General features: G+C 44.7%; 1 protein-coding gene across 4 annotated transcripts in view; it reads left to right on the forward strand.

Annotated features, from left to right (window-relative positions):
• The window catches only part of pdxdc1 (pyridoxal-dependent decarboxylase domain containing 1), a 30,481-nt gene that overhangs the window by 5,715 nt on the left and 13,955 nt on the right, over window positions 1-10,811 (forward strand). For all 4 annotated transcript variants that reach the window (XM_080487613.1, XM_080487612.1, XM_080487610.1 and 1 more), the window contains exons 2-9: window positions 581-665; window positions 1,983-2,051; window positions 5,879-5,962; window positions 6,711-6,860; window positions 7,493-7,682; window positions 8,949-9,017; window positions 9,094-9,172; window positions 9,251-9,335. In XM_080487613.1, the coding sequence (XP_080343739.1) occupies window positions 592-665; window positions 1,983-2,051; window positions 5,879-5,962; window positions 6,711-6,860; window positions 7,493-7,682; window positions 8,949-9,017; window positions 9,094-9,172; window positions 9,251-9,335 (800 nt within the window). In that variant the 5' untranslated portion in view covers window positions 581-591. The remainder of the gene's footprint in view (window positions 1-580; window positions 666-1,982; window positions 2,052-5,878; window positions 5,963-6,710; window positions 6,861-7,492; window positions 7,683-8,948; window positions 9,018-9,093; window positions 9,173-9,250; window positions 9,336-10,811) is intronic.

The following is a 10,811-nucleotide window of genomic DNA, read 5'->3' on the forward strand; positions in this document are numbered from 1 at the left end:
TATTTATTTATTTTTATTTTATTTTGTCTTTTATTGTGATGCACTTTGGCTTCGGCCACAGCTGTTTTAAAGTGCTATATAAATAAAGGTGACTTGACTTGACTATTGCGTATCTGTTAATAAGACATCCTGACAAAAGAGAGACTTTTAAGCTGTTGCACGGAAAAGAAACTAAAAGAATAACTTCATTCTTTGGTTTAGGTCTGGAACCTTTATGACCAAATAGCCTTTTTCAGCCTTTCCCACCAAATCAAATTCGTCTGGAGCCACAAATTATGTTTATTATCTGAAATTAAGAAAATAAACATACAAAAACTGGTTGCATTTCTGAAGTGTCGTAGCTACAATTTGTTTATTGTATTTTCCTCTTTTGCAAATAAAACAAAGGAAGAAAACGTTTATTTCCAAATCGTCTCGTTGGAAGCTTCACAGCGCCGCTCCAGAGGAGCTGAAGAGCCGCGGGTTCAACACCCCTGGTTTAGAAGTTATTGAAGGCCGCTCTGTTTAAACTTGACATTCAGCTTAACTGAGGATTTTGTTCACAATAAATGTGGATTAAAAGGTTTTAACTCTCTTTCAGGGACATTAAGCATGGTGGACTCCACGCTGGCTCAGGTGGAGAAACATCTGAGTGAAGCCATGAAGATCCTGGAGGACGGGCGGAGGTGAGGACTCACAGGATGAATTACTGAAACGCTTAATGATCAGAAAAGATCTTCAAAGTGACAATAGTCTTTATAATAATTACTGAAGTGGAAAAAGTATGAATGGCATTTCATTAAACCCCCGTCCAGCTCAGTTGGTAGAGCATGAGACTCATAATCTCAAGGTAGAGGGTTCATGTCCCACGCCGGGCGCCACCTTCCTGTGGGCTCTCCACCTTCCTGTGGGCTCTCCACCTTCCTGTGGGCTCTCCACCTTCCTGTGGGCTCTCCACCTTCCTGTGGGCTCTCCACCTGCAGGAAGGTTCTTAATGGTGACGGTGCTCAGACTGTCACCCCCACCACCCGGGAACGGATAAGCGGAGGTCAGGTCCAGCAGAACCAGAACTTGGTGGTTAGCTCCTCCTGGTGGTTAGCTCCTCCTGGTGGTTAGCTCCTCCTGGTGGTTAGCTCCTCCTGGTGGTTAGCTCCTCCAGGTGGTTAGCTCCTCCTGCTGGTTAGCTCCTCCAGGTGGTTAGCTCCTCCTGGTGGTTAGCTCCTCCAGGTGGTTAGCTCCTCCTGCTGGTTAGCTCCTCCAGGTGGTTAGCTCCTCCTGCTGGTTAGCTCCTCCAGGTGGTTAGCTCCTCCTGGTGGTTAGCTCCTCCTGGTGGTTAGCTCCTCCAGGTGGTTAGCTCCTCTTGCTGGTTAGCTCCTCCTGGTGGTTAGCTCCTCCAGGTGGTTAGCTCCTCTTGGTGGTTAGCTCCTCCTGGTGGTTGGCTCCTCCTGGTGGTTAGCTCCTCCTGGTGGTTAGCTCCTCTTGGTGGTTAGCTCCTCCTGGTGGTTGGCTCCTCCTGGTGGTTGGCTCCTCCTGGCGGCCGGCGCCTCCTGGCGGCCGGCGCCTCCTGGCGGCCGGCGCCTCCTGGTGGCTGGTATTGCTCTGTTCCGTGCTGCTATGAGCTGCAGACAGTCTGTCCTCCAGAAGAGGAATGTATCCGGGTGCAGTGAGGACATTGTTCCGCCCTCAGCCTTTATCTTCCTTTACAGGTCGTAAGAAAATGCAAACATGAGAACCGTTAGGAAGCAAAACATGGAACTGAGTGACTTTACATTTCCGTTTGTCTCACATTAGAGCAGATGAATGAATCTGTTCTGCTTCAGATTCTCCACAACTGTCAACCGGGAATCACAGAGACTTTAGAGTTTCTTGTCCACTATTAATCAGGAAGGAAAGCAGCAAATTAAAAATATGGATCAAATAACAATGAAGATGCAAATGAAGAAAAGTTTTGATAAATGAATTGAGTTTAACCCTTTGTGTCCCTGTGATGTGGATCTGTTCAGTGGGCTGGATGCAGGAACAGAGAAGCCACGATTCAGCAGAAGCAGCATTCCAGGACCTCTTCAGGGAGAGTAAGAGACACACACACACACACACACACACACACACACACACTTTACACAACTATGTGTGCATTCCTATCAGATGTTGCTCGTCTTACTTATTTCACACTTTGAGGTGAAAAATGTTAATGTGTATCAGTGTAAAAGTATAATGTGTATCACGTCCTAACATGTCACCAAACATTAGAAGTTCATGGTGAAACTACTCAATCGCTAAAATTGCTGACAATGAAAAACTGCTGAAACTGTTGATATGATAAAGTCTCTGTAGTTAATTTTATACTCCATCAGATCCTAAAATACATGATATTTTTTGAAGTTAAGCCTGTTTTTTAAGCCTCCAGACTAATTAATTTGATGGCAAGACATGTAAAACGTCCGTTTAAGTAAAACGGTTGCAGTCCTGAGGTCTTGCTTGAGGTGTAACAGGTGACCTACGTGAAGCTGGCCCTCCACTCCACTCCAGTCAGTGGAAATAGTCCCAATCGTTTGTGCTCCTGTATTTTAATATATTTTTTTAAACTTAAGTTTTTATTCATTTCAGCCAACACAGTACAGTAAAATGATGGAGAGTTTCTCTACTACACAACCATTTTTGAATTCGTAAACTTCAGGTAAAATAAAAAAAAAAAAAAAAAAGCAAAGTAGCAACATAGTATAGCAATACATAAAACAACAACAACAACCCGGCAAGCACCCGAGAGGTTATACCAGAGAATATATCAAAATAATAAAATGTTAACGATAGACAATATTGTAGTTAGTCTTTGACACATCCAGTACATGTATATACTACCGTTCAAAAGTTCGGGGTCAGCCAGACATTTTTGTGTTTTCCATGAAAAGTCACACTTTTATTTACCACACCAGTTTTAAAATTAATAGAAAATATAGTCCAGACATTGACAAGGTTAGAAATAATGGTATTTATTTGAAACAATTTTTGCTTTGGTCAAAGAATCCTCCATTTGCAGTAATCCCAGCATTGCAGTACTTTGGCCTTCTAGCTGTTAATTTGTTGAGGTAATCTGGAGGAATGTCACCCGACACCTCTAGAAGCTCCTCCCACAAGTTGGACTGGCTGGACGGACACTTCCTGCGTCCCATACGGTCAAGCTGCTCCCACAGCAGCTCAATGGGGTTTAGATGTGGTGACGGTGCTGGCCACTCCTTTACAGATAGAATACCAGCTGCCTGCTTCTCCTCTAAATACTCCTCCACCCTCTGGAGGTGCTCTGGCTCATTGTCCTGCTGGAGGATGAAACTGGCTCCAACCAAGCGCTGTCCTCAGGGGACGGCATGGCGCTGGAACATGGAGGGATAGCCTTCCTTATTCAAAATCCTTTTCCCTGAACAAACCTCCCACCTTACCAGCACCACAGCAACCCTACACCATCACCTTACCCCACCTTACCAGCACCACAGCAACCCCACACCATCACCTTACCCCACCTTACCAGCACCACAGCAACCCCACACCATCACCTTACCCCACCTTACCAGCACCACAGCAACCCCACACCATCACCTTACCCCACCTTACCAGCACCACAGCAACCCCACACCATCACCTTACCCCACCTTGCTTGACAGGTGGAGTCAGACACTCTTCCAGCATCTTTTCAGTTGTTCTGCGTCTCACTAATGTTCTTCTGTGTGATCCAAACACCTCAAACTCCCATTCGTCCGTCCATAACACTTCTGTCCAGTCCTCCTCTGTCCAATGTCTCTGTTCTTTGTCCAGATTAATCTTTTCTTTTATTATCCAGTCTCAGATTTGGCTTTTTCTTTGCCACTCTGCCCTGAAGGCCGGCATCCCGGAGTGGCCTCTTCACTGGAGAGGTTGACTCTGGCGTTTAGCCGGTACTATTTAATGAAGCTGCCAGTTGAGGACCTGTGAGGCGTCTATTTCTCTAACTAGAGACTCTAATGTACTTCTCTTCCTGCTCCCACTTCTCTTCCTGCTCTGGTTAGAGCCTGTTTGTGCTGTTCTCTGGAGGGAGGAGGACACACCGCTGTAGGAAATCTTCACTTTCTTGGCAATGGAATAGCCTTCAGTTCTAAGAACCAGAACAGACTGTCGAGTTTCACATGAAAGTTCTTTTTCTGGTCATTTGGAGCCTGAATCCACCCCACAAATGTGATGCTCCAGATCCTCCAGCTGCTCAGAGGAAGCTCAGTTTTATAGCTTCTCTAACCAGCTAAACTGAATTCAGCTGTGCTGACATGACTACACAAGGGTTTTCTAATCGTCCATCAGCCTTCTGACACAACGAGCAACACATTGGACCATTAGAACACTGGCGGGACAGGCCTCTATACACCTCTGTAGATATTGAACCAACAACCAGACATTTGCAGCTAGAAGAGTCATTTACCACATTAACAATGTATAGAGTGTATTTCTGATTAGTTTAAAGTGTCTTCATTGAAAAAAACAGTGCTTTTCTTTCAAAAATAAGGAAATTTCTGAGTGACCCCAAACCTTTGAACGGTAGTGTACATATCTGCTGTATATTGATATATATATATATATATATATATAGACATATATAAATTCCCTATAGAGTCATGTATAAAGATGCAAGGGTAAACAATAATCCGAAGTGACCAACCGTTGAATTGTTCACCCACTAATGGGGAACGTGAGCTGGATTAGAGACAGGTTAGTTTTACCTTCTGATGACGTGTTGTTGCAGTAGTAATCCTGCTGCCTGCTACCAATGAAAAACAACAAAAACAGTAAAAAGAAAAGGAAGTACTCCACAAATCCCCTCCATCCAAAACTCAGATACATGGTGCAAAGTCCAGGAGTACAGGTACAGTACATGGTGCAAATACTCAAGGTATCAGAGGAGGTATTACCAACTACTGCTGAAAAACAGACAAAGCGTGTCTCCACCTCGTAATGAAAACGTCTTTCTTGAGTCTAAATAAGTATGTTATCTCCTCCATATGATAGATGTCCTGGACTTTTTGAACCCAGATTATTTTAAGATGATGTCATCACTCAGCCCCCCACATTCTTCAAATTGAACAAAAATGGTCTCAATCGTTTGTGCTGCTTTGGTTTGAAGATACGACTGTCAGGACTCCCGATGTGTCTTAGTCTTCACAATAATAATAATAACAAACAATAGTTCTGCAGCATTCACGATTGAGACCGTGTTTGTTAAATTTGGACGTTGTGGGGGAGCTGCGTGAAACTACAAGTTGCACCGTTGCTGCTGCACCGGCGTGCGGGACCTCCGCCTCATGCTCAGGCACTTCAAAACTTATTTATTTAATATCATAAAAACCAAAGGAGCACAATACGATAATTCTTCCAGCGCTCATGCAGCACAAATGACTGGGGCTATTTTCACTGAGTTTTGCGTGGGGGAGGGGGCAGCGTCACCCAGGTTAACTGTTGTTTCATCGGATCTTTGTGATTCGCTACACGTCTATGAATATCCAGTCTGAAATGAATTCTGGACTTTCCAATGTTTAATGGAGGAAATATTCCTGATTCCCTCCAGAAACATCTTCTCCCATGTTACTTTCTACAAGTGAACCTGGACAAAGGGGGTTTATCTGACCTAAACTGCCGTCCAAATGCTTCATGCTGCTCGAAAAATTTGTAAATTTATGTATCTTGTGAACTTGTTTGTTGCTGAAAACGACATTGGACTTTTCTGTGTGACGGACCGGATGGGTCACTACACCACACACGCCAAAAGGCAACTGCAAATACCACAACACAGATTTAAAATGTACAACTAGGATACAAAACCACCACGATGGGAGGAGATGTGGAGCGTTTTTATTGACCATTGGCTCTTTGTGACTGTGTGCAGTGGACAGGACGTCTCCACCATCCTGCACCAGGTCCACAACCTCATAAATGAAGACGAGGAGGAAGAGGACAAGCACAGCCAGCAGTGAGACACACACACACACACACACACACTAATTTGCAGCCATTTCTTAGTTCAGGTTAAGTGCTCCGGTTTTCACATACTGTTTAATTTCATCCGTTCTGATTTAAACCGTTTTGAGGAACATATGCTGCCATTCACACTTGTTCTGAAGTCACACGACAGCAGTTCCTAAAACAAACGGCAGAACAACAGAGACAAATTCTCAAATTTCTTCCACTTTTGAAGTCCATAAGCCTTCACATGTTGTGGATTATCCCCATGGAAGCAAGAATGACTCCACACCAGTTTTTTTTTTTTTTTTTTTTTAATTAAATACTCGACTGAATTCATTACATTCTGCTTTGTTTTACACTTACATGTACACAATAACTGTTTTGAATTCCCAATTTTGGTTCTGATGGTGAATTTTAGAATTTTAGTTTATTTCCATGAGTTCAATGAATTCATTCAAATATCTTTTAATTCTTCTGCAGATTTTTACAATTACTGAAGTATGTTTAATAAAATTTATTATAATTATATCAAACTTTTGGTTCTTTTCAAGGTTTTTAAGACAAAAATTAATAAGTAATTATTTCTTGTGTAAATATTGAATGACTGAGCAGAAATATAATAATAATAATAATTATATTATAACCTTTATCAGCCTCTTCATACATTCAAAACATTGTGTTTTCATTCACTGAGGTTCGTCCATGATTGATCTTGTTAACCCTGATGTGAGTGCTATTGTTGTTTGTATATGCAGCAGGATGCAGAATGTGGGCGAGCAGGGTCACATGGCCCTGCTGGGTCACAGTCTGGCGGCCTACATCTCCGTGCTGGACAGAGAGCGCTTACGGAAGCTGACCACACGGATCGTGTCCGACACCACTCTGTGGCTCTGCAAACTGTTCAGGTACAACATGCCGATAGACTCACCTGGAATCCACCCAGACCAGTCCAGGTGACACCAAGGAAAACAAAACACTCCCCCACACATAACGGAGACAGTGATTCAGACTCAGGCCAGCAAGCAGGAGACCACATGTGGGACAAGTAGGACATGGTGGATGCCTTGGAGGTGGGGGACATGTAGGAAGTGTTGGACATGTGGGAATTGTTGGACGTGTGGGATGTGTGGGAAGTATTGGGTATGTTGGACATGTGGGACGAGTTGGACATGTGGGATGAGTTGGACATGTGGGATATATTGGAAGTATTGGACATGTGGGACAAGTAGGACATGGTGGATGCCTTGGAGGTGGGGGACATGTAGGAAGTGTTGGACATGTGGGACAAGTAGGACATGGTGGATGCCTTGGAGGTGGGGGACATGTAGGAAGTGTTGGACATGTGGGAATTGTTGGACGTGTTGGACATGTGGGAAGTATTAGGTATGTTGGACATGTGGGATGAGTTGGACATGTGGGATGAGTTGGACATGTGGGATATATTGGAAGTATTGGACATGTGGGACAAGTTGGACGTGTAGGAAGTGTTGGACATATTGGACATGTGGATAATTTGGGACGTGTTGGATGTTCTTAGGTATGAGAACGCCTCTGCATGTTTCCATGAGGACGACCGGGAGGGTCTGGTCAAAGTGTGCCGCCTGGTCATCAATGCCCGCTACGAAGAATACGCCTGCGAGGGCTACGCCGTCCTGAGCTCCAGACAGCCTGTCATCTATCAGAGCGCCTCCTGCAGGCCGGGGCTGGGACAGCACCTCTGCAGCCAGGTGGGAAGGAAAGCTCCCAGAGTAACTTTACTCTAACAATCTCCCAGAGTAACTTTACTCCAATAATTTACCTTTTTAGTGAATGTGTGCTCATACGGGCAGATCACATATTTTCCCTTCATGACATCATTCGGGGAAATAACCCCTCCCTGTGTGTCAGGTTTAGGCTACGGACATTTATTAAATCTGCAAGAAAGAAGAAGACACCAGAATGAGCTTTTGATTACTCGAGGAGAAATGGCTAGGAGTGTGCCCAAGTACACCTCCTATCCACTCTGCTCCCAGATCATTTCTCCTGCGTTTGTATTCCATTTAACAAAGGGGAGGGTTTACAGGATACATATCATAGAAACAAACATTCTGTGAGCTTTAACAGTTTTATCAACTATGAGTACAATCAAAGGACATCCCCCGCGCAGCTGTGTGGATAACGCTCATCCTGCTTATCAGCCTCGGTCAGGTTGACCTGCTCAGAACATATGATTAGTGGGCAGCGCCTCAGAGGCGCTGTTTAAGAAAGAACACAAGGAATATAACTGAACTTGAACATGAATATAATTAAGCACGGATATGGCAACTATATATAAAATTACTCTAACACTGTGGACACTTACTTTGACCCTCTCACAGGTAGCTGAGCTCTGCCCTCAAAATTTGCAAACAGGCACCATTTTTTCTTTCCTCTAACGCTGCTGGAGACAGAGTAGATGTGGAGAGGTCATTAGCATTTAAATGTCCAGACACATGAACAGCCTGTTCTCAGTAGAGCGCACGAGAGGGACCTTTAGGGGCCGTCCACACGAGAAGGCCAGTTCACATAAACAAACCGTTTTTGTCTGATCAGCCACATGAGGCAGCGTTTTAGCAGCCCAAAAAGGGGCACACCTGTGAGGTGTGGACGGCAAAGACAATCATCTGTGGAAAAACGATGCTGTCATTGCCTCCCTCACCCCCCACCGCGGTCCGCGATGTCACCTAATAAGCTCAACGAGCACGGACTACATGCTTCAGTCGAGCTGCAGAAGCTACTGACGCTAGCCGGAGGAGGAGGAGCAGGGCCATAGACCTATATAACTCAGAGTTATATGGAAGTCTCCGAGTTATCTTTACATAATTCAAAGTGAATATTGAAAAGTGTAGGTGAACTTGGTGAATCTGTCATGGCTCAGCGTCACTGCTTTCACCACTTTGGGAAAGACTGAAGTGAAACATGTTTGTCAACCAGTTGTGATGGTAGTTTTAATGCTCTGTCGCCTGTACTTTCAGCTGGGCCTGCCTCTCTCCAGTCTGTGCACGGTGCCATGCAACACCGTGTTTGGATCCCAACACCAGATGGTAGGACGACACGTTCTGAAGCACAATGAGCTTTTCAGGTACAACCGAGGTGACTCAGACTGAGATCCTGTTTCAGGACGTGGCCCTGTTGGAGAAGCTGATGAAAGAGGACGTGGAGGCTGGGAAGCTTCCTCTGCTGCTCATTGCTAACGCCGGTGAGTGAAGACAGGTCATGTCTGCATGTGCTGGAGGACGTCAGGAGGAGTCTGTGAATATCTACCTGTCTCTTGCAGGGACGCCAGGAGCTGGACACACCGACAAGCTGGGCCGTCTGAGGGAGCTGTGTGACCAGTACAGCCTGTGGCTTCACGTGGAGGGGTGAGTCACCTCTGACCCCCTGCTCACCTCGTCAAAACACAATCTACAGGGCAACAGTAGCAAACAAGAACTATATTACCTGGACCGTAAGTCCTGAGTTATTCTCTTCAGCACGGTAACAGTTTCTCTGCATCCTCAAGTCTCTCAGGCATTTCTCACGCACTCTGAACTCTCGCTGCTGCTCTCTGGGTTCTAGTTTTACTGTAAATCCTGCTGAAGACCTATTTCTTTTTGAAGACATTTCTCTTGGTCTGTCAGTCATATAAAGCAGTAAAGGAGGTTTGTCTGGTCCTGTAGCAGGTTTCTGTTGTCATACAGTGACGTCCTGTCGTTACAAATGGTTTGTAATTGTATAATTTTATATAGAAGTCGCATCAGCAGCCAAACAACAACAAAAAGGGACATATAGTCCAGAAAATACCGGAATGAATTGATTCTTTTTTTTTTTTTAAAGTTTCTTTTCCAGTATTTAATCTTCAGTTAACACTACTTTTGTTTGTTTCACCGTGTTAGAGTCTTTCTTTCTTTGATGAAATTTATTCACACATATAGTCTTGAAACTCTTACTAAACAAATCACAGCTGTCAAATAGCATTCATTGTGAAATCTTTTAAAATTAAAGCTGCAAGCAGCCTTTATCGGGACCTCGCACTCTGGCCTCTGGCCCGTCGGGGTCAGCCTCATGGCCTCTGGCCCGTCGGGGTCAGCCTCATGGCCTCTGGCCCGTCGGGATCAGCCTCATGGCCTCTGGCCCATTTAAATATTGAGAAAATATAGATTTTGAAAGTTTTACCAAAGAAGGACTTTTGTTTTGAAGTGTGTGTGTCTGTGTCTGTGTCTGTGTCTGTGTCTGTGTCTGTGTCTGTGTCTGTGTGCGTGTCTGTGTGCGTGTGCGTGTGCGTGTGCGTGTGCGTGTGCGTGTGCGTGTGCGGCTCAATGCCTCGTCAGGAGAAAGAGAAAAGAATGAGAAACATTACAAAAACAATAGAGTCCTGCTCTCTACAAGGAGGCCTGAGGCCTGAACTATGAACCCTGATCAACATATCCAGGTTCTCTGTTTCCTGGGTTAACTTATCCAGACATGCGCAATCCTGATCACCGTTACTACCAAGCAGGTTCTCAACTCGCTGGTTCAACCCAGACCTACATGTGAGCGTTCACGTGAAAGGGGCGGAGCTTGCAGCGTCTGACCAATCACACAGGGAGAAACCCTGCAGAGCAGTTTACAGATTACTGAAGGAGCAGTTAATCTCTGAGATTATGAAGAATTCAAACACATCCATCAGGGTAAAGCAACACTGCTGCTGCAGCCAAAGCCTGAACATTCCTGACTTGTTAATGCTGATTTAGTGAGATTATACCAGATTAATTTATCAGCGATATAAACGGACAACACGTCTGCTGATCACTCAGTTTCACTTTATTACAGTAGAAACGTGTCGGGCTGAACTTCCTCACTGATCTTCTTTCAGTTTA

This window comes from Lipophrys pholis, assembly GCF_963383615.2.
Source record: "Lipophrys pholis genome assembly, chromosome: 19".
Lineage (NCBI taxonomy): Eukaryota > Metazoa > Chordata > Actinopteri > Blenniiformes > Blenniidae > Lipophrys > Lipophrys pholis.